General features: G+C 46.6%; 1 protein-coding gene across 1 annotated transcript in view; it reads left to right on the forward strand.

The window, feature by feature from the left end:
* ARL3 (ADP ribosylation factor like GTPase 3) overlaps positions 1-22175 on the forward strand; it is a 30623-nt gene extending 8448 nt beyond the window's left edge. The window contains exons 2-6 of the mRNA XM_039553846.1: positions 1915-2058; positions 3183-3299; positions 7400-7450; positions 9406-9591; positions 18119-22175. Coding sequence (XP_039409780.1) covers positions 1915-2058; positions 3183-3299; positions 7400-7450; positions 9406-9591; positions 18119-18166 — 546 coding nt within the window. The 3' untranslated portion in view covers positions 18167-22175. The remainder of the gene's footprint in view (positions 1-1914; positions 2059-3182; positions 3300-7399; positions 7451-9405; positions 9592-18118) is intronic.
* Positions 22176-23519: the final 1344 nt, after the last annotated feature.

A 23519-nucleotide genomic window follows, 5' to 3' on the forward strand; every position in this document is an offset into this window, starting at 1 on the left:
TACCTTGAGCCTGCTTATTAGTCAGTAAGACTGCAGTTTTGCTGTTCCTTGCACAAGCTCTGAATTTTTGAACCTCAGCTTTCCTCAGTGCTTTTTAAAAGCACAGCAACAGTGGCAATCCTGCAGCTTTCTACAGATGTTTTTCAAACCCTGTTTTACTAAGTTCCTTCTCTTCTCCCTGTTTCTTACACATTACACATGTATTTTGAGCCGTGGTATTAAATTCTGGTAATTTAACAGAAACCAAATAAATTACTCTGAAATCTAAAAAGCTTACAGGGGTGAATTGGATGTCACATGCCTTTGAATCTCTGAGCGTTACTGAAAGCTTTAGCATCACGACCTGTAGTGCCGTGTCCTTTCCAAAGCACTCCCACCTGCGAGCAGTGAGGTGAGCAGTTGGAAGCGGCGTTTGCCAAGTGGCTGAGGCTGGGCTCTCCCGGAGTGGGCAGAAGGACACTGCTGGAGATGGGGGATGCGTTGCAGACAGTTGTACTGCGACATGCAGCTCTTTATCTTGAGGACAAGTTTCTGATTGCTGCGATCTGGAGGGGATCGGGAGCAACCTTCAAGGCTCAAATAGTCCTTGGCTCTCAGCAGGAATATTTAGAGGGTTTAGTTCCTCATAGCAACAAAGCACTTCAAGATATTTAACTGATTACACCCTTGCAGGTCGACAAGAAGCATTGTCTCCATTTTGCAGTTGAGAGAACAAAAAGGCTTGAGATATGGGCCCCATGGGCTCAGGTTTCTGCTGATATTTGAACTTTCTTCCTGGTTCTGGATCTTAGTGGGCCTCAACAAGGGAATTGTCTGGGAGAGATGGAACAGGAATGCTGAGGGCTCCAGAAGGGGCTGTAGATGTATTTCTTTCCTATATTTTCTCAGGCAAATTAGTAGCAAGAGCACCTGTGTCCGCAGGCAGGGTCTCAGAGTACTGTGTGCTGCTTGGGCTTTGAGGAGGGATCCCTGACATGCAGGGACTGCAGAGCAGCGTGGCAGCGTGCCCAAAGACACCCAGGCATGCCTGGTGTCACAGCCTGCTCCTGTGCCCTTGGCTGCAACAGCCCCTCTCCTGCGGGGTGGGCTGGGCAGTGAGAGGCAGATGGAAGTCGGGTGATTTGCATCTCTTGGTTATGTGCCAGGATCCAGAATATTTTTCCAGCCATTTTACAGAGGTGCCGGTCTCTGACTGGTGGCACTGACAGAAGCTTGGGTGTGCTTCTGTAAGGTGCGTGGTTGTAAATGAGCTGACCTGCATATTCTGTTTCCTAATCCTGAGTGATACTGTCAGCTCAGAGAGCTGAGCCTGGCTAATGACTGGAATCCACTGTGCTTTTCTTAGCGAGGATGTGTGGTGATCTGAGGTAGTTGTTAAGTGCTACATCCTGAGAATCAGAACTGCACGTGCCCCATGGGTCCAGCATGTTTTAGACAGATAAACGGGGTTTGAGATGACCAGGGAGTTACTGTGAAAAGAACCAATGTCAGGTACATAGTAACCTGCAGTTAACTAGGAGGCAGATCAAATTCATGGGTTTTTCCCTCTGATAAAGGTAATGAAGAGCTTGCAAGGACTTGGTCTGCAGCTTCTGCACAGGGTATGCGTAGGCACTGTCTCTCTGGCACAGGGAATGTCAAACAGCTGTGTGACAAGAGCAGTGTAGCCAGCGGGGCACCCTGCTGTGTGACATTTGTGCTGTCTGAGACCTTGTTGATGCTCTGAGATGGAAGAAAATAGGGGCAAAGGGAGGAGTAGGAAATTAAATGGGAATGGGGACTGCAGAAAGGTATTCAGGTGTCTTGGGACCCACCACCAGACAGAATCCATTTCAAGGGAGGAGAGCTTGACATAGTGGGGGGGCGAGAGTTGGGGTGGGGAAATAACAGCTATGATCTCTCTTGTGGATTTAGGGTTTACTGTCAATCCTGCGCAAACTAAAAAGCACCCCAGACCAGGAGGTGAGAATCCTCCTCTTGGGACTGGATAATGCAGGCAAGACCACACTCCTGAAACAGCTGGCATCAGAGGACATCAGCCACATCACACCAACACAGGTGAGGAAGGCCTTTCCTTCTTGAGGCAGTTATTGTGGTCCCACCTGCCACCTTAAACACTAGTGATTCATCAGAGTCTGTCAGTAAAAAAGGGAGCAACTGAAGCCTGGTGCACCATTAAGTTTGTGTCTTTTCTGCCTAAGAGGAGGCTTCCTGAAGGAGCCAGAGAGCTTCGGGCCCGATCGGTCAGGTAGTGCAAAAGTGGATGAGTGCTGTGGAGTTCTGCAAAAGGCTTTTGGGTCATGCTAGGGTTGCATGGATGAGACTTTGTTCCTGTTGTCCTTGCCAAACAGGGGACACGTAGAGTGGACGCTGCAGCACTGGGCAAACCCTTGTCTCTTTGCATCTTTCACCTAACCAGCTCCAAGGGTCCTGCATATAAAGTGCTCCCTTCCTAATATCTCTCATGCCCTTTTGTTGAGCTTTGGGGTTGAGGAGAGGGATGTCTCCCATCAGAAGCACTGCAGCATTGCTCCAGAGGAGGTTGCTAGAGAGCTATGGGAGATGCTTCCCCCCACCCTGTAGCTGCCTCCCAAAGCTCCCAGCCCTGGCACCCTAATTCCAAGCCTTGGTCCCCTGGGTGGTGTGGCAGCACGTTGCCAGCCCACGCCACATCCTGTTTTTCTACTTGAATGCACTTTCAGTTGGTGCTCTAATTGATGAAATGGACCCTTCAGACGTGCAGCTGTTGCTCTTTTAAGCCCAGCATTAGCTGTGTCGTGTCGAATTGAGCTGAGACCTCTGGCTTCATATTAGTTGTGACTGTCTACTCAGCTTTCACAAGCTCAATCCTGCTTCTCACAGTGCCCTTGTTTTCTCCTTATCTGTAGCTCTCCCACCTCTTCCTGCACCCACCCTGCTGAGCCCTCTCAGGGCACTAACTGCATCATATGTCTCCATAGCCATGACAGCATCAACCTTTGACCCAAGAACACTGACAAACTGATGGTTTGGCAGCTGCTTTCGCTGGTGCCTCTCCCACAGCTGATCCATCTTTGTGGCTATCCAGCCCATCTCACTGCATGTTGCAGGCATGGGATATATAAGGCGTTAATGTCTGGCTATGAACATGCTCCAGTCACTCAGGTTTATGCTCTATGTGGCTTTGTTTCTGCTCTTTCCAGGGCTTCAACATCAAAAGTGTACAGTCTCAAGGCTTCAAGCTGAACGTATGGGACATAGGCGGACAGAGGAAGATCAGACCATACTGGAGGAACTATTTTGAAAACACTGATATCCTTGTGAGTATTGGCTGCAGTTGAATGCTGTGTTCATGCAATGGCTTTCCAAGGTCTCAGCCAGAAATTCAGAAACAAGTAATGTAATGTCCCAGCCCTCAGCAACACCATTGCCATTGTAACAGGAGTTATTCTGGGCTAAATGGCAAAGTTGGTTGGGTGCAGTAAGAAAAATACAGTTATGTTTGCAGAAATCATTCAGTTGCATGTTTTTACTTTCACAGGATGGTGCTGTTTATAGCCAGTTCCTTTCCTCTCATCTCAGTCTCTTTCAAATGAAAGAACATTAATAACTTGTACTTTACCCATCTATAGCTCCTTTCACTGGGGACTCTGAGGGCCTGTCATGGGCATTAGTGACTTAAGCATCATGTGTAGAGGTAGGTCAGTATGGTGCCCTTGTTTTATAGGTGGGGAAACTGAGGCATAACAATTAAATGCTATGTCTGGCATCAGATAGGAAAGCGTCTGACTGAGGGACACAGAGACCTCTTGTCTTTTCTTTTGCTCCTTTAATCATAAGGCTGTCTTTTAATGGTTTTGACAACTTAGCTGTAATTACCTTACAGTTAGGTACAGATGACCACAATTATATTTACAGTGCAGGACCTTTGTTTTTCCATGCCAGAGCACATTGCCCTGGGATCCTCCAGGTGCTGTCTTGGCTAGTTTCAAAGATCACCTCTAGCATGCAGCCACATATGCCAGAATGAAGGCAGACGGGGGCTGCAGGCCTCTCCCTGCCCCAAGCAGTATTGCCTGTGGGAACAGAGAAAAGCCAAGGTCTGCAGGCTCCCATGGGAAAGTGGGAAGCTCTCTCAGAAAGATGCCATTCCTCCCTCCTGTCACACACATACTCAGTAATGTGTCAGGAGCTTCAGTGCACTTGCATGGAAGGATCAGTGCAACTAGGAACAGGAATCTCTACACCAAGGCTCGTGTCCAGTTACTGAAAGGCCTGGCTGTGCCTGCAGGCTTAGAAAGCATTGTCCAAATGAAGCTGTTATTTTAATGTGACTAATAAACCCTTGGTACTCTCTTTTGCTAATCGTCCTTTTTGAGCCTTAATTTGGAATCTAAAGTTCGAGGGCAGCCACCACTGCATAAACCCAGTTGATTGCTTTTGCAAAGAGGAACTGTGAGGTTTTCCATGGGGTAAGATTTGGGTTTGAGAAATGAGCAGGACACAGATTGTGCTCCTCTGTGGCCACTGAGGACAGAGACATGGCATGGCTGTGAGGTGACTGTGCCCACTGAGCCCAAGCTCTGGCACTGTGTGTGGTGGGGAGGCAGTAAGTGTGCAGATCAAAGTCAGCCCTGCAAAGCAGCAGCGCTGGAATCTCTGCCTGCTGTGGCAGGTGCTCAGGCTGCAGAGGCTGTGCAACCACAAAACAGTATCTGGAAGACTCTGCTGGCAAAGGCAATGAGCTACACTGGCCTGTGGGCTTCTACCCTTCCCAGAGTGTGCTGCATGGGAGGTGAAGAAATAAAGGTGAATTTGAAGACTGAAGGAGATGAAAGCAGTTGTTTTCCCTGCCCCTTTCACCTTAGTTAAAGCAATGTACGGAGAATCCTCTTCTTTTCATATGAGTAAGAAAATGGGTGGATAGAAGCAGAATCAGTTTGGGGGAAGCAGCAGTGCGAATTCAGAGAAATAACTGATGCACAGATGGACTTGAGTTCCCCTAGCTGCTTCATGCTGACACCCAGTCCCAAAGAGGGAGATGTTGGCATGTTGGGGCAGTGCTTTGCTCTTTCCATACACACCAAAACTGGGATCATGTATATGCTGATGGATTGTTGTCTTCTGCCAGTCCTCACCCCCGTTTTAGCCAGTAATTTTACCCTCTGACAAACCTGGTGCAGATTGTGCATTTGTAAATTGAGCCAATTTATCCCTCATGCTATTTCTTCATCTAGTCCCACCGCTTACAACTTCTGCCCAACCCATTTACTCCAGGTTGTGTTTTGGCTTGCTTCTCAAAGGAGGTACCCAGCTTTACAGGAATTTCTTTCTCAAATCTCCATTCTCCAACATGGTGTTCAAACTGGCAAACTATGTTACCAAGCACCACAGCCAAAAACAGGCTCTTGCGTGGCCTTGGCCGTAGAAGGAAGTTGGAGATGAGATACACTACAGTTCCCAGGACCCCCTGCTTCTCTCTTCTCCTAAACAGTGTTGCATAAAACAGAAAGGACCCTCTAAAGAGTATTAAAAAGCAGGAAGGAATTACAAATTCAAATCCATGCAGGTGCCTTTGAATGAGAGCTTGGTCTTGCATCACACACCTGTGATATTTGGAAGCTTAATGCAGGCAAATAAGGTGTGGATATCTGGCTGATTGCATATTCAGACAGGCACCTGCAGCTATTTGGCACAGTGCTTGCTGGTTTGGAAGTAGGCACTCGGCACATACTTTACTTTCTCTGTGCTGTGCTTTTGTGGCTTTTGCCCCAAGCACTGCTGTCTCTAGTTCTCATCTTGCAAAACAGCTCCCTAGCGAGGAATGAGCAGTGCAGGAGAAAGCCCGGCTGGTTGGGACCCAGAGCTGTTCCTTTCCAGTTAGACAAGCACCGTAATATGGAAGGTGCTGCCTTTCAGTTCACAAGTAGCACTCGACCATTGCATTCACGTTTTGTGGACTTCCGCAGGGATGTCCTGAGGGAGGACAGATGACAGTCCAGCCTTGCCCCAGAACACAGCTGTCAGCCCTGCAGCTTCTTCCTTTCTTTTGGTCTGTGTTTCCTACCCCAAATGCACAGAGGTGGATGCTTGGTAGGGGCAGGGAGGACGTTTGTAGCTGATCCAGTATTAGTGCACGTGCATGGGATCACATTGCAGGGAGAGGCCTGTGTGTCACGATGTGCCCACTGGGCTGGTCCCCATCACGTGGCACCGGGTGCGTGCTCTGCTGACGCATCCCCGCGCAGCTGTGTCCAGCCCTGCCGCGTGTCCCCCAGCCTCTGTCAGTGCACATCAGCCCCCAAGTGATCTGCAGAGCGGCTGGGAGGTTGCTGGGTTACTTCCTCAGGCCTGGCATACAGATTCTCCTGCTGTGTGTTTGGTCCCATTTCAAACAACTCAAATGCTGCTCATTAAGGGAGTGCCTATAGTTTAATAGATATTGCTGCTAGAGATCTTCCCTCCCCCTACTATTTGGTTGAAATTATGCTGGAAGCATGGAGTCTTATGCTGAGACTGCCTGCAAGGATACCATTTATCTTGATGGCGGGGTGCTGTGCTCATCTATTCCCTGAAAACCAGGCTGACACTTGCTCCCTGTAAGCCACCAAAGAGCATGCAGATGCCATGCTAGCAGCTTCAATCACTACTGATGGGGAATGGCAGCGACTGGAAGCAAAATGCTCAGTGTTTGTCACCAGTCCTGTCCCTGTCTGCTGTCCGAGCATCCTTCTTCAAAAACCTTCACGTATCAAGCAGTGAAAAAGGGATACCAGTCTATTCTTCCCTGCATATTATACTGAGATTCCCTGGTTTTTTTTAGATGGCAGCTGAAGATGGAGTCTTGCAGGCTGAATCCAGCCCTCATCCCCAACCACCCTCTCCAGGAGGCTGCAGTAGGATTGCCTGATGGAGATGAACTCAATGTCCCCAACACATTCATGTGTCCCCTGAGTGCCATTGTGTGCGTTGGTGGCTTATTGAGGAGGTGATGCTAGAGGGCAGCATGGCACAGTCACACCAGGCTGATGTTTGTACACTTTGCTGGGGTGAAAGGCTGTGTCTGGCTCCCCGGGTTTTGCCCTCCTATGCTCAGCTTCAGCTTGTAAGCTGGTCATTTGAAACAATACCAGCAGTCTCCTGTTGTCTTCAGATAATACATGCTGTGGAGATGGTGACAGCATCCCCAGCACTGCTGCCTGCTCCTTTCTGATTCTACCCACATGGCTGTCCACTCCCCCAGCTTTAAAAGAGGTGGTTCGTTTCCTTTCAGAACATCATGAAGTTTTGTCAACATTTGCTGCAAATAACAGCAAGGATCTTTGTGCTCAAAAGCATAATTAGTAGGTTCAGCTCACTTTAGCACATGCTAAGAGAGTTTTCTGGGAAGAGTAACTTTTCCTGTAATTTCTTTTTTCAGATCTATGTCATTGACAGTGCAGATAGGAAGAGGTTTGAAGAAACGGGTCAGGTAAGTTACTTGTGCCCAGCTTCCTTTGAAGTAACTCAGTGCTTCTGAGTGCCCCTTGCTCACAAAAGTTAGGAAGAGGATTTTGTTGTTTATGAAGGAAATTTGCATTTCAAGAGACTTGCCTTTCAACATCAATACAGATTATTTTGGTGGATCTGAAACAAGGAAAATAGGTAGCCTAATTCTGTTTAAATAGAACAGTGTTCATTAAAGTTATACAATAATAGCAAATGGAGCCTAATACTGAAAGCACAGACTTCTCTAAGTCCTTTAAACCTTGCCAAACCAAGACCCTGAGGAATCCTATTTTCTTATTTACAAAGCTGAAATGGAAATCATATTGACTTGATTGTCTTTTGGATGGAATTGAAAAAAAGCTAAGAACTTTTGAACTAGGACTGGCCAGAAAATATGATTTCCGTTTTGCAAAGTTTTGCTGTTTTGTAACATTTTTTGTGTTAGGTTGGAACAAAAATAGGACTTTTAAACTTTGTTTTGTAAAATTGAGAAAGTGACAGTGTCCCAAAATAGCTAGCAATAGGTTTACCCCACAGAAATGTAAATTAAAGCCTTCTGTTCTGCCTGATTTGAAGGAGACACTTGATCTTTTGCCTCTCAAGTCTCATGGACACACCCCAACAGCAGAACTGTTGGTTGTTCTAGGGGTGGGGGAGCCTTTCCCCTGCTGGAGCTATTACATTTTATATCAGTAATTAAATACTCATTGGGCAGAAGAGATGGAAAAGAAGCAGCAGCTTAGAGCACTTGCCTGAGTCAGGCAGAGTCAGCCTGGACCCCTCCTCATATTTCCGCAAACACTTTTGGTTTCAATAAATCAGCCGTGTCAGATGAAAGACCTATTTTGTTGAAAAATTCCCAGCCAGCTATGTTTATAACTCCATCCTCTTGTCCTGGTTTCCAAACCAAACATTGCTTTTGGGGGGTGGAGTTGTATTTCCACTGCAGTTTAGCATCTCCCCAACTGTACTTGTTTAATCCAGAAGTTTCTATTCAGTGGATAAAAGATGTCAGTATCTGAGAGTGTGAGAACTTTCTAGCTAAATAAGGAGGCCACAAAAATCTCCTATACTCATCTGTCTGCAATGCCAGCAGTCCCTACAGGTTCAAGTTCTGCTGAGTTTGTCATATGTTCCCATAGGGAAGTGACTTGAGACTGAGTGCTGGTTTCACATGAGACCATTGCACAACCCTAGACATGAAGTATTTCAGCCACCATTGATCCACTGCAGATTCAGATTTGAGCTATTCAAAAAATCTTTTTGAGTCAACCTGTTTTGAATGAACAAATCCATTTTTTAAGATGCCACCCAATGCGTGCCACGCATATGGAGCCAAAATCCAGCTATTAAGGCTGATCTAGCTTGTCTTTAGCTAACCAATGCCTTCAAAAACATCAGCACTTTCCTGTGGGAGGGAGATTTCCATTTTGGGGGGTGGTGGGGGTGGGAAAGTCCTCTCCTGTTTAAATTGCAGTGATTAATACTTCAAACAACCCCTTGAAACTCATTATTAGCAAAGATATCAGGGCCAGTGTCAATGGTTGCTCAGGTACAAGTGCCAGTCAGGCAATAACTTAAGACAGATTCCTCATACTGCCAATTTACATGGTTTTTTGCTGTTTCATCAGTTTTGGTCTCCTGGGATCAGAGACTGGTAAAACATAGAGTTGTAACCTTTAAGGCAACTGCTAATTTCAGACCAAAATGAAGATTTTTCTAACCTGTAATTGGAAGAAATAGTTTTTGAACCTTGGGCAGAGATGATTGTATACATTTTTGCTCTCTTATAATAAGACCTAGGTTTCACTGGAACACACTCTTCTAGCATTTGCCCTAAATATATTTCTAATTAGAGACAACCACTGGTGGTTGAAGGTTTTCTTCCCTTCGCTCTCACCATCTTCCCCCCACCCCACTCCCTTGTAAATGATATAGGAGCTGGCTGAGCTTTTGGATGAAGAAAAGCTTAGTGGAGTCCCCGTGCTCATATTCGCTAACAAGCAGGATTTGCTGACGGCTGCCCCTGCTTCGGAGATTGCCGAAGGACTGAACCTCCACACAATCCGGGACAGAGTCTGGCAGATCCAGTCTTGTTCGGCCCTTTCAGGAGAGGGAGTACAGGTGAGGCTCTGGAGAAGGCTTGCTGTGCCAGCAGGCCATCTGTAAGGATTGTTGATCTGCAGGGTGGGGCTGGACTGGCTGCCTCAGCAATGAGGGTCAGCACATCCAAAGCCTTGCAGTGCACAACGTGAGGAGTTGCGTGTCTTGGGGCCTGTGCAAAGGGAAGGGAGAGCTGTGGGCCCTTGGGATCCCTCCATCCCTGGGAAAGGGGAGAGCAATTGCCCCCCCCAACCCAGGAGCCCTTAGCTGGCCCAGATGAAGGCATTGATTTCTTTTTTAAAGAGACTGTTGTCAGGTTAATCATTCTCACAAAACAAATCGTCTTTTACTATTAACCCTTTGACTGGTACGAGTGTGCACTCTAGAAATCTGATTTACCTTTGCTACTGATGTCATTTGGTGTTTTGCTCAACCCAGGCGCCAGGGAGGAAAAACGGATCAATTTTTCTGATCCAGAGAAATGCAAGAGTTGCACATGGAGCAACGACCACTTCTAATGGCAGCATGTGAGGCAGCAAAAACCCACCGAGGGGCCTGCGCTGTGTCCCAGTCCTGAACTGTAATAGCTGAGTCTTGGGCTCCTGTGCTGTAGTCAGTTCCTGCGGTATAGTGGCTCTTTGTAATGTAAATGGGACCTAGGTTTGTTTATTTCACTCTTAGGCTTTCCTGAATTAATGAAGTATTTGCAGAGCTCGAAATCTGAGTACTCCCTTCACTGATATTTAAAGAAACAGAATGGTGAAGACATTTATCTTCATTGCAATTTCAGTAAATCCTTATTTGCAGATGCTACAAAGCAATACAGGATAGTCAGATCTCAAGCTGAGTATGAAGAGTTACAGAAGCAGCCCTCTATGCTGAGTGGGCAGTAAAATGGCAGATGAAATTCAGTGTTGACAAGTGCAAAATAATGCACATGAGAAACAACAATCCTAATTATACATATACGACGATGGACTCAAAATTAGCTGCCATTACTCACAAGCAGATCCTTGGGAACAGAGCTCCTCAAAGGCCAGAGAGGAAAATTCAAATGCTAGACAATTACAAGAAAGCAAACAAGAAACATATTTTCTAGCAGGTTAAAGTCATGGTGAACCCATACCTTGAACATGACCTTAATTTCTGTCTCTTGCTGCATTTAAAAAGGTTTTAGTAGTAGCAATAGGATCATAAAATCCAACAAAAAATTGGGTGGAAGGGTCTTCAGAAGATCTTTAGACCAACTTAATGTTTAAAGCAGAGATAACTTGAGTCTAGAGGAGGTTGCTGAGAGAGTTGTCTAGTCAAGTTGTATCTCTAAGCATGGAGATTCCACATCCTCTCTAGGTAACCTCTTCTAGGCTCTTAACTACCCTAATCAGAAAAAGTTATGGTCCATATATCTGCTCAGAATTAGGAGAGATATGAGGATCCTCTGTCAGGAATGATCAGCACAGTGGCATCTGTATACAGGGATAATAAATAAATTAGGACTAGCATCTTGGAAGAGGGAGAACAGAGAGTGGGAAGATCTCCATGATTTAAAAAATAAGGTATAAAAGTGCCAGATAGACTGTATGCTATTTTTTACATTGCTAGAGGAAGCGTGTTCCTAATGAAATAATCAGAAAACGGTTTAAAAGAAATAAAAATAAGTGCTTCTTTGCAAGTTGCATAATTAAATTCTGGATCTCATTGGCACAGGATGTGGGGAGACCAAAGGTATCAGGAAAAAAAAAAAGGTGTCAGAAAAAAACTTAAGTGAATTTCTTCACTTAAGTGAAGAAGGGAGCTGCAGGCAATCACTGACCACTAAGATCTGGAGGCAGCTTTTGACTGAGGAACAGCTTAAGCCATGGTCTGGGAGGGAAGAAGAGAGTAAGGCAGATCCTGTTCCTACATGGCCTTTCCCCTGGCATCTAGAAAGAGGATGCTGGCCTGGATGAACTGTTGGTCTGACCCAGTACAGCAGTTCTGATTTAAAATTCTCAACCTGATTTTTAGACCTGAATGTAGTAGATGGCATCCCCTAAAAGGGCCTTTAGTTAGCTCAGCTACAAATTCAGCTATGTTGTAGCCAGTCTTGTGAAAGGTTTCAGCTCTAATCTTTGCTCTGAAATTTCCAGTCCAAAGAAATGTGACTAGGAAAGCGAGGCTGCAGCTGACAGGGTTTCAGGCAAACATAGGCCACCTTCCTCCTCCAGGCCCTTCTCTAGGTTATGGAAGTCCAAGGGGGCTCTCCAGCTGCAAAGGGGCAGTAAAGAGACAGATAAAGTTCAGAGATGAGTGCTGAATGTGGAAGAAGTAAATGATACAAAGTGTCACTCTCTGTTCCTGTGCTTTGAAATGTGCTCCCTTCTCAGGCAGGCCTGTGAGCTTTCTGGAGTGGGCTGCACACTTCTCCATTGACAGCACCTTCTTACTGTTCCTCCTCCCTGAAGCACAGCACATCCCTAATCATCCAGTAGTGTAAAATACTCAGCCCAATACCCTCTGCCAGGGAAATGAAATCTGCTTCTGCATTCACTTCCAGAAAAGAGAAGACCAGAACGAAGTAAAAGTATTTTCAGGCCTATATATTTTGTTCATCATGCTTATCTAGACAAATTAGTTTAGATGCAGGCCAGATAACATCCCACTTTGTTGTAGGTAGTCTCATTGCCCTAAGTACTGTAGCTCATTCCATAAATGATTATTGCAGAAAAGCCAGGAAATTTGCAAACTCTCTATAGCTTATAGTAGAAGAGCCCCTACATTTCTCTTCAGCCATAACTTCAGCCCTATCATATCAGACAGCAAGAATGTCAAGCACTCCCTTCCCTTGCAAATTGAACAAAATGTTTTGGGAGATGGCTTTTAAACTAAACCCAGATCAGCCTAGGAAGAAATGGTCTTCAGTCTTGGGATGTTAAGGAGACGTCAAATGTCAGAAGAATCAAAGAACTTGTTTAAAGAGTGAGATTAGGAAAGATGTTTCTGAGGATTGTGGTACACCAGGGTCACAGGTACCAGAGACTCAGAACAGGAGCTCTCCATATGTGGTTAAATCTCAAGTCACTGCTTTATGAACTTCTTTGAGAAGTGACAATGAGTGGCAATAAAATAAATGAAGACTGGGAAGCATCAGGTGTTCAGCATGAAAGACAAGGAGTGAGCGCTGCAACCGTCACAGCTGATGGAATGTGTTAGCTGAGGTAGAGTTGGAGACATTGCTGATGGATTTTGCAAGGAAGAGTGGTGGCATATTTTGTACTGAGCACATGCAGGAACAGAGTTTGTATGGGAAGATGTTTGTGACGGCTTCAAAGAAGAGCAATGAGCAAAGATAAATAATGCCAATACATGAAGGAGAAATAGTTTGAAGGTCATTTAATTAGTTTAGCAGCTAGCACCATTGTGTATAGAACTGGGTAGTTAAGACTGGGGATTTCAAGGTTAATGAGATTAGATTATGGTTAATAGAATGATATAAATTTAGAGAATTTAACTATTATTTGAAATGGGTTATTTAATAAAGTTGTTAATTAAGGGGGGAATCCATATAGTCATCTTCTCTTTTAAAATTAACCATTAGGGACTCTGGAAAAAGGGCCTAGCAGTGTCCTGAGCAGGCTCAGAAGAGAGGTGACTGGGTTAACTGGAAACTCCACGTAGTGTCTCTGGATGCCAGCTGGCAGCCCCTCTTATGCCAGCTGAAGACTTCATTACCTCCCGACTGTAACTGTGGGCAGCACTTGTCTTGTTAATCAGACTTCATGGTGCCATCGAGGCTTTTTCAAGCAAAATGTCTGCTTGGGTCTGATCTTACCCTCAGCCCCAGTCACAAAAGCAGGAAAGCCTTTTCTCCTTGCCACAGCCATCTGGGATCTGCCTCTGGAGCGGAGTCCTGACCAGCCTACACCGAGACCCTGGCACAGAGTACAGCAAGCGAGGGAGGTGATTACTGATGACAGCAGAGGAACATAAGGGAACTGTTGCCTCACAACGACTCTCTGGTGCCACGTAGGCTCTCTTGGGGTTGTATTTGTGACCAGATCTCAAACTGTAGCCCCTGGTGTGCAAAAGCTATTTACATTCCACCCTGGCCAGCCAGGGTGGTGTGAAAGCAAGCAGGACCCCTCTGTTTTGCTGCCTCCTCTCTTGCTGAGGTGTTATGTAGGGGCCAGGGTGTGATATTAAACATGACTTAAGGCTTGGGACTGATCTGTGCTCTGCAGCTTGTTTCTTGTCTGAAGCAAGATTCTCCCTCCAATCAAGGCAGTGGGAGTTCAGCCTGCCCCGAGGAACTGTCCTCCAGAATGATGATGCAGCGTATTGTGTCCAGAGTCTCCCAAACATAATGGCCCTCTGGAGATCATTAAAAGCCAGTGAAACTGAGAGTAGCCACTAAACTTCTCCAGTTTATGCCAGAGCCTGTCTGGCCCAAAGGACTGTGGGAAGGGCTGAGCCTCTGTCTCCTCCCCGGCTGTTTCAACCCAGTTGAGAATGAAGCCCAAGACCCAAGTAAAGTCTATGCTGCAATTCAGCACTTTCATAAGGGCGAGATTCAGAACAGGACCATCCCTGGCAATGTGGTATCTGCAGAGCTTAGATTTTGTCTTAAAGGTGTCTTAGCCAGGACAGGCTGGATGGGGATCTTCCACATCTTAACAAGGTTCTGGAGCTACTTGTAAATGTGATGTAAAACCAGTTTTGATGACTGCAGCTCTCCTGGGGCAGGCAGAGCCTGTGCATGTTGAGGAAGAGCAACCATGTTTCCAGATTACAGGGCAGTGTCTTCTGATTTTTAAGTAGGGTAAGGAGGGAGCCTACAGTACTGCATCAGGGATACAAGGTCTCAGAGGACAAAAAAAAAAAGCTTTCACCCAATCAAAAACCAATGGATAATGTACTGGCAGGAGCCTGTAAGAGCCAGCCTGTGTGATCACTGGAGGTGCAAGGAAATAACAGATAATGAAGGCACAGTCCTGGCTGTGCAGAGGGAGAAGAAAGTGACAGTTAAAATAACGCATACCAAAAATGCTAGAGATTGAGAATTTTGCACTTGCCTGACCCAATTTGTTATGGCAGACAGAGGATTACATGAAAGGATTAAGCTTTGCTGTCCTTAAGGTCACATTAGGGGTCACAAGTTTGTGGCCTTGCCTGATCCTGAGCTTGCAGGGGAGCAGAAATTGCGAGGCTTTTTATGGGGTGGAAAGGACTTGTTCACTGTGTTTGAAGTCAGATTACTTCACTCCCATAGCTGCAAAGCTGATAATGCAGAGAATAAGCAAGCAGTGGGCTAATCTTAAGCAGGACTTTTTATTTCTCCCAGGGAAGGCTCTGCCAGTACTTTCCCAAGGGGCGTTGGAGTACAACTCCCTTGGCACAATAGCAGATGGGACTGCAGCAAGGCGGGGTTGTGTGAGCAGCATTTCTCTGCGAGGAGTGTTATCCTCTTCCCTGGGATTCTCTCTTTGCTTTGGTAAAGTTTACTAGCTGCTTGTTAAGGAGCTAAGAGGGGCAAAGCTGAAAGATCTGAAATCTTTCTCTGGCTCAGTTTTCCCAGGGTTGACTTGAGGCTGGAATACTAATATTGTATCCGCCTCGATCCTCAGAGTACCTGCCAATGTCTCTGTGTCTCAACAAAGCAGCACAAGGACGTCTATCAAGATCTAAATGTTACTGTAGGGATTATACTTTCTTCACAGAACCATCTTTTAAACATGCAGATAGAGGGACAGAGTGTGCAGGGACAAAGGATGACAACAGTTGACTCCTTGAGGACTTGACTCTTTCAAGCACTGTTTCCTCCTTCCTGTGTGCCTTTCCCATAGCAGCTCTTTGTGTTTGTAGCAGCTTCCCTGGATTTCTTTACCTTACCAATGCTCCATCCTGCTTCACACCATAGGTAGAAATACTGTAAATGTACCTTTTAGGGTTTTTTTGGTTTCTACTGCATTTGGTATTCTCCAAAGCATCTGGGGATACTGCAGAACAACACCCCCCCCCCACCCAAAAAAGCTGCAGACGTGGCTGAGGAAGGCATCTCACATACACCTTTTTGATACAGCTGAACATGTTCATTTTCCCTTTATCACTGTCAGGCAGGGGGATATTTACAATTAAATATGATTTTTCCTGTCAATTAACTCATGCCATAAGAGAATTTTTAAAATCTATTCCTGCTTTAAAAGTTTGGTGACCTACTTACATATTTCAAGCGTGTTTGGAGTTCACCTTTCCTCTTGCATTTTGCTTTGTCATTCTTTTGCCCTCGTTAAATGCTTCATGCAGCCAGGCTCCCAGCCATGGTAAATCCCATCATAAACTCTGCTTTATGACCCTCTCCACGCTGGTGCTGCAATGGTCTGCCTTTCCCCTTGCCGAGCTCCCCAATGGCAGCAGGCAGAGTTTTAATCACTGTGAATTCAGGTTGTGGTCAGATTAGGTAGAAGATAGGATGCGTGTTTGTTGTTTTGCAGTGATGTATTGTCTCTGGGATTACTGTGCTGAATAGCAGAGGGTGTCAGCTGATATTTATTACTTTAAGCTGTCTCAGCTGTTCTGGTTCAGCAAATAAACCTACATTCAAAATGAATGAGGAGCTCTGCTTGTCTTGTATGCCATGATGTGTGCAAATGTGATTATTACTTCCGAGGCAGGGGAAGCTGAAACTATTGTGGGAGCATTTTTAGTTATTTATTTATTTTTACTCTTTGCAGGCAATCATGCAGATTTCTAAAGCACACAATCAAGTCAAAGGCTTGACACCTCTCCTCCTAGCCCCATTGTTAAGCCCTGGCATTCCTCATGCTGGGAATCACTCGCTCCCTCTCTCTCTAAAGTGATAAGCTTTAAACCATGCTATTGATTGCTTAAGGCATTACATGTTTTACACCTAGGTTATCAGTGTTATTGAAAGGGGAAGACACAAAGCTACCGGGCCTTAAAATGAATCTACCGCTCATCTTTTCCCATTTGCTCTGAGGATTTCAGACAATTTGTTTTACACTGATCTCTGCTGGGGAGATAAATAAATGAAACTGGAGACACCAACCCTCCCCAAGGTTAGAGTTAGAAGTGTTATTAGTGTAGGGTCTCATGTGCACCCCAGCACAAACTGGGCTCACTTATTCTTTATTTAACACAGCAACAAGGGCTGATTTCAAAAGTTGCTGCTCCCCTTCAGATAAGAAGTGTCACATAGCACAGTTATCAAGGTGAATTGGTATTTTCAAGTGAGAACCTCTCTGATTCTGATTAAGCCCTGAGGACTCCCTCTCTTCTCTCTTAACTCTTTAGCTCCCTTCTGACATGGCCACCACCTTTGTGGCTGAGGGACGACATAGAGGCACGGCAGTGAGTGTCAGCTCACCCGAAGGGCCTGCCATACTCTGCCTTGGGCCACCTGTCCTTGGAGAAGTTGAGGTCTTTGGCAGCCTTTTGGCAGTCTGGGAGCAAGGGTATAGGACACCAGCAACAGTGCTACCGTGTGGCTTCCGTGATGTTTGCCCAAAAGCTCTGACCTTTCTTACGGTCTAACTAAGCTTACTGTTGTAATGATACAAAAATGACCACTGAACATAATACAGTGAAATCCCCCCACTCTGAACTCCAAAGTGACATTTGCCTGGTTTCCAAACACAAAGATGTCCTGCTCCCCTCTCATCCCCAAAACCCTACCTTTTGCCTTCAGCCTCCCCATCCACAGAGATACCTTGTAGGAGGATAGAGGTAAGGGATTTGATGGGACACAAATATGAGGAGACTGTGCATGTCCCCTAATGGATAAGTGACAGGAGCAGATGAAGTGTTTCTTTGGCTTTCAATAGCATGTCCCATTCTGGGTTCTCAGCAATAAACTCACAAATCGGGTATTCACAGCACAAGTGTTGCCGTCCTGCTTGCAGTGGCCAGAGAAGTCACCCACACATTTTTACAGAGATACCTTAAAGACTATATCAGCCTCTTAAAACATGACTACATAACTTCTCACTGAACCCCTGTGGGACCCCTGAGGGCCCACTTTCTGTGGGGACCCTGAGGAACAGGGTGCGAGGTCCAGGTCCGGCTATTGCAGTGACTTTCATGGATCTGAATTTCAAGGTTTGCGGATGAGCGGAGAATTAGAGCTTAATTTTGTTTTCTTAACAGGGGGCTGACTGTATAATAAACAGTCCCCTAAAATCCAGTCTCAAAGATAAGATGACTTGCCCGAGGTTACACAAATCATCTGTAGCCAAACCTGGAACTGAGCCTTCATCTGCCACTGACATACCTTGTCTGCAAAGTGATCCTTCCTCGAAGGACCTACACATAGCGATGTGATGAGATGATGATACTTTTTATGGTCAGATGAAAGATTTAATAACCTCTGTGTGACAACATCTACCAAGCAAGGAAGCACTTATTTTTTTAACCCACAGTGGTTTTGGGCACAGAAGGGCAGGCAGGGGGTCAGTGAAGAGGCAGAACACGGTGCTTGCAGAATGGTGGTGGGGTGGGCTTGGGGGATTCCTCCTCCCTTCGCTTGACTAACATTACCTTTCTCTGTCTGAAGGACGGCATGAACTGGGTGTGCAAAAATGTCAGTGCTAAGAAGAAGTAAAGCGTTCTGAGCTGCATGGAAATGGAGGAGCGGTGGGAGCAGAATTCTAGCCTGAAAACACTAATTTGCTGCTTTCTGACCAAATGTTTTTCCATCTGTGCACAGCTACAGCTGTTTAAAATAAAAAAAAAAAGAGAGAGAAAAAAGGGAACAACATCGGCTTAAACCTACTGCTGGATTTGGAACTTGACCTGCTCTTTAGTATCATTTTTTTAATCCCAATAAAGGAATTACATATTTCCTCCCTATGCATAAATAGTATTAAATGTCTGATTAGCAAGCAAGTTTGTAAGCAGAAGCAAGACTGATTCGATGTGGAGCAGAGGGAGTGGTGAGTTACTGTAGTGGCTTAGATGCATAGGAGTGCCCTATACGTGGAGTTGCTGAGGACACGCTCGGGTGTCAGTCACAGCTTCCCCTCAGTGACAGATAAAATGCAGTTGTGTTACCAGTTGTGGGTAGTTTCTTAAAATAAAGCTGCTAAGGAGTCATTTGTGTAACAAGGGTAGAAGACTTCCACATATTCCTATAGCCATAAAAGAGGAGTTTGATGATAAGGAGGCACTGTTGCATTGCGACACCGCTGTACAAGGGAGAGGAGGGTTATATGTGTGTAATTGAAGCTCTTTACAGTTGGAATAATGCAGAATGAGCGTGCCTAGGGCTTTTCTCGCAGCTGAAGGAGAATTTAGCCCAGCATTTCACCTTGAGCCAGCAAAAACGTTGTTCCTCCGTTCAATAAGTTCCATATGTGAGATTAGTCTTGATGTTGAACAATCCCTGTTGATTTTCCCTTGATGTTAAGGCAACTCTGCAGGAAAATGCAATTAAGTCCATGATTACTTTCTAGAATGAGATATCAGGTCCCAGGTTTCCTTCTTTGAAATGTGCAAAATGTATCATCCTACCCCACCACCTCAGCATGACTTGCCTGGCGCTTCCAGGGACTTGGGGGACTGCCCCACAGCGGGCTGGCTGTCCAGGGCCTGAGGTCCCCCCAACCTGGTGCCAGCTGTGGATTGCCCTGGTGGAGGGTGAGGATCCTGGTGAACAGCAGATGGGAAGTGCCTTTTAAAACGAGCATTCATTCTTCCCTGAGCTGGCTTCCCTCTAAAAGGACGCAGTTGCTGAAACAGGAAAGAGAGTGTGGTTTCCACCTCCTCGTCCCCAGTTCAAATCTAGCCCCGGACTGACAGGGAGCGGGAGTGATTAGCACGCCAAAGCAGCCATGTCCTGCATGAAGCGAGCTTGGTGACTCCTGGGCCAGTTTCTAATGCACAGATGGTAAAATAATCCCACTGCCCTGCTTGCCAGCTTTGTTTGCTGCCTGCCTGCGAAAGGCCAGAGAATGACTGGGGACTGCATTACCCCTTCCACCTCCTGGAGATGGACGGTCACGCAGGATGGGGAAAGCTGCATGTACTAAAGCATGTGGCTTTACCACGCGTCAGCGAGTTGACTCATGGACCCAGGCAGACGGCTGACACCCCTGGAGCTCCCAGCTCTTTTTTCCTCTCTTCCCCTGGACATCTCCACCTCACGGCACAAACATCTGCACTGTACGTGAAGCAGCCCCTGGCCGCCTACGTGTTACAGCTTGGCGTACTAAAATCATCTGGGGCTCGTTCCAGGTCCCCCCATACATCAGGATGTACAGTAGCAGTTCAGGGCTGGTCTGTGTGTAGTTCAGCTGTCTTTGCTGTGGCTGGGGGCACTGGGACAGCTGGGACAGCAACTGCTTTAGCAATCCAACTTTAATCTGCCTGCGTCCGTGAGTCAGCACCCTCCGAGTGCATCTGTCTCCAGCAGGGAGGCAGGACATGCATGCCGGAGTAGCACAGCCTTGCTTTAAAAACCAGACGACTGGGGAGCGGGGTGGGGGGGAAGAGCGGGCTCAAGTGAGCTGTTAAGCAATCGCTAATGACACAAAGTGACACAGCTCCGGCTTTGCATGGATTGAGTAAGGAGTCATAAGATGAGATGTTCATTTAAATGCAGCTTGCTCGGTGACTCCCCGGCTGCGCAGGCTTATCGGGAACGCTGCAGATTTGAGCATGGCATGTTCCTGGGTCAGTCCAAGGAGGAGAAATTCATCTCAGCATCAACTTTTCCTTGCAAAAAATGCATTTGCCTGATGCAAGCAATGTAAAGAATTGCAACCCTTTCCTGTGGGCAGGCTTCTGCTGGCTGAGTGGCGGAGCTTTGTGGCAGATATTCCCTGGGCTTTGGATTTGCCCACATAGCTTACCAGATGCAGAGGGAAATACTTGGGTGCCTCTCCTCTGGCCCACGCAGGACAGGGCAAAGCCTCCTTTGGGGCTCAGGCATTGATCCTTCACACTTGCAAGGGACTTGAGTTGATGCTTTCTTGCTCCCTACTCTTTTAGCAGTGGCAAATTTAGTCTGTGACACCCCACCAGTACCACAGTTGGCTTCCTGGGGCTGAAAAGATCCAGGAGGGTAATTTGTTTTTTTTAAGTCTCACATTGGTTAAACTTGGAAATGTGTGCAAAATAAATATGTAGTAATTTTCCTATCACTTTAGTTGGGAAGGGAAAATTGCCTTATTGAACTCAGGATCCAGAAACATTTGCTGGCTCAGTTGTTAGTTTGCGTGTAGCCACACGTATTGGTTGTGTGCATCTGTACCTGCCAGAGTGTCACCTGTAACCCAGTAGTTAATTTGGTTTTCCTGTGCCAGGTGGTAAGAGAGGAAGACCGTGATAGAGTGAGCTGTGCTGGGACAATGGAGGTGGAGGGTTAAAATGACCGTGTCTTAAGTACATCATCCTGCAGTGATGGCTGTAAATGTTCGTTGTATTGTAAACGTTTCTCTGTGCAACCTGGTGAAAATGTATAAGGATTTGAGGTTCTGTTCACTTGCTGCTCCTTATCTGAATGTATTTCCATCTGCTATGGCCTCTGCAGGGCTCTCTGCCCTGGGCAGCACCTGGCTACAAACCACCTGGACAACTGTCTGGGGCCAGCCAGAAACGCCCGCCACCGATCAGCGCAGCCCCTGCCCCTCCGCCAGCCCTTCAGCCCCGCCCTGGTTTATGGCAATGGCACACTCAGGGCTCCGTCCTTCCAGCGCTGTCAGCTTCACCCTCCTTTAAAGTGAGGCTGGGGGGACCAAGCGTCTCATTGGTATGGGTGGAGCTCTGCCACGCGTCACATCGATTCCCAGATTTTTAAAGCCAGAAGGGACCGTTGTGTTCCTCTCTCCTGACCTCCCGGATGACACACCCCATCAAACCCCACCCCGCCGTGGTGACTCACGGCTGAACCAGAGCCCCTCTGGTAGGAAGAAACCCAGCCGTGATTTAAAGGCTCCGAGTGACAGACAGACCTCGGGATGTTTGTCACAGGGGTTAATTCCCCTCCCATGCTTCACTTTCACATCATTAAATCTGGTTCTAGCTTTGCGATAGAGGAAAGAAGCCTCTCCTGCTCCTGCCCCCTTGTGTTCCCTGGAGGGGAGAGGTGCTGGAGAAGTGAAATTCTCCAAGGGCACGTCAGAAAACCTGAGTCCAAGCCCCTGCTTTGACCATGAGTGCTGGGTGTGGGTACTCATGTCCTCCCTCAGCTGTGGCTGTGCCCTCCACTGCAGCTTCGCTGGAGAATGTCTCTCCTGCCCTTGGAGAATGCTTGCCAAAGCCTCTTGCAACCTTCTCCCATTTTTCCCACTACCTATAATGTTTCTTGCATGTTAATGACTTCTCTCTGTGTCAGAACTGTAACTGGTCACCAGACTCTTTTTATGAAGTGTACTGGGATGAGACCAGCCCACTCCAACAGGCTCACTCTTCTCCAAAAGCAAAAGGTGGCGGCTGTTGCATTCCCTGGGCCGGCCAGGGTCCACGCAAGCTCTTTCTTTTATGTTCCCTTTTTGTATTTCACCAAAAAGGGATATTTGCAATATCTGGTCATGTTGTTACTCAGTGTATAATTTAGATGTCTTTGTTAAAAAAAAAAAAAGGAAATAAATTAAAATTTAGTAGAAAGACAACTGGTGTTTGGGAGTGATCCTTTTTTCTTCAGCAGGTTCATCTTCTGACAGGATTGTCTTTTCCCAAGGAGCCCCCAGTCAGTCTGCGAAGCTGCTCTTCCATTGCTCCCGTCACCCCACCAGAAATGGTTGCTGGTACTAGAAGTGATCAAAAGCCTTTTTGAGGAAGCCTTTTTCCTTTGCATTTTCACTTGTCCAAAACTATCAGAGAAGTCATCCAGCGAGAAAGGGAAACTCTGGGAGGATCTTCTTTTTTAAAAAATCATGTTGTAGATTAAAAAAAGCATGTCATGAAACACGTTCTCCACTGACCTGGCAGGAAAAGGGAAGGGGAAAAAGGAAAGCAGCAAACTATTTGGGTTTGGTTCAGTGAAATGGGGTTGGGAGGAGGTTTGGAGGGAGGGAAGCAAATCTGAGGTTGTTGCTTTCCAACTAATCTGACTCATTACTGTTCCTGCAACACCCAGATGGGCCAAAAAGCGAGAAACTGTTAGAACTCTTTAAAGCATCAGCTCCCTCCCTGCACAGTCAGGATGCCTGGAAGGCTGTCAGAGCCACTGGAAAAAAACCATTATAGATGGTGACACTTAATTTCTTTTCTCTTTTTTTTTTAAGGCACGCTTTATACTCAGTCCTGGTATTTTTTCAGCAAAGTAGGAAATACTTTTTCATCTTGTTTGCCTAATGGATTGGATGTGAAAAATATTTCTCTGGCAAGTGAACGCCCTGAGAGTTGTTTGACTTGTCACAACGTTATGTATCGGCCCCTGCGGCCCCCGGCCCCCGAAGCCGCCGCGCTTCCCCTCTCCTGTTGCTGTTTACGGTGGGACGCGGTAATTTATGGGGAGGCTGCGTGTGACCTTGCATGCGTCTGCTCGAGCGAACCGCGGCTCCCTTCCCCGCACAAGCCCCGCTTTACATCCACATGATGAATTTAGTGCTCCCGAAAGGACAAGGAACCGAGCGGATTGGGTGTGGGGAGGGGAAAAATAAAAAGAAAATAATAATCTGAAGCCTGCAGGAGAAAAAAACACAGAGATTTTTGTTCCTCTTTGACCAGTATTTCCCTGTTCACGGCCTCGCAGCCCCGGACGCCTGCCTTTATCAGCGCAGAGAAGCGGTCTGTGGCCGCAGAGCCGGATATTTCAGCCTCCGCATTCTCGCCGCGTTGGCAGCCCCCAGCCCGGCCGTGCTCTGCTGGGACACGTCAGAGCGGGGCAGCTGGACCGATGGCCACGGCCGTGCTCCAGCCCACCCACCTGGGCACCCACCCAGGCGCTGGCTGAAGCTTTTTTTCATTTTATTTTGTTTTGTTTAAGTGGAAACAAGCGCGCACCGCAGCCT

Source organism: Corvus cornix, chromosome 6, assembly GCF_000738735.6.
Source record: "Corvus cornix cornix isolate S_Up_H32 chromosome 6, ASM73873v5, whole genome shotgun sequence".
Lineage (NCBI taxonomy): Eukaryota > Metazoa > Chordata > Aves > Passeriformes > Corvidae > Corvus > Corvus cornix.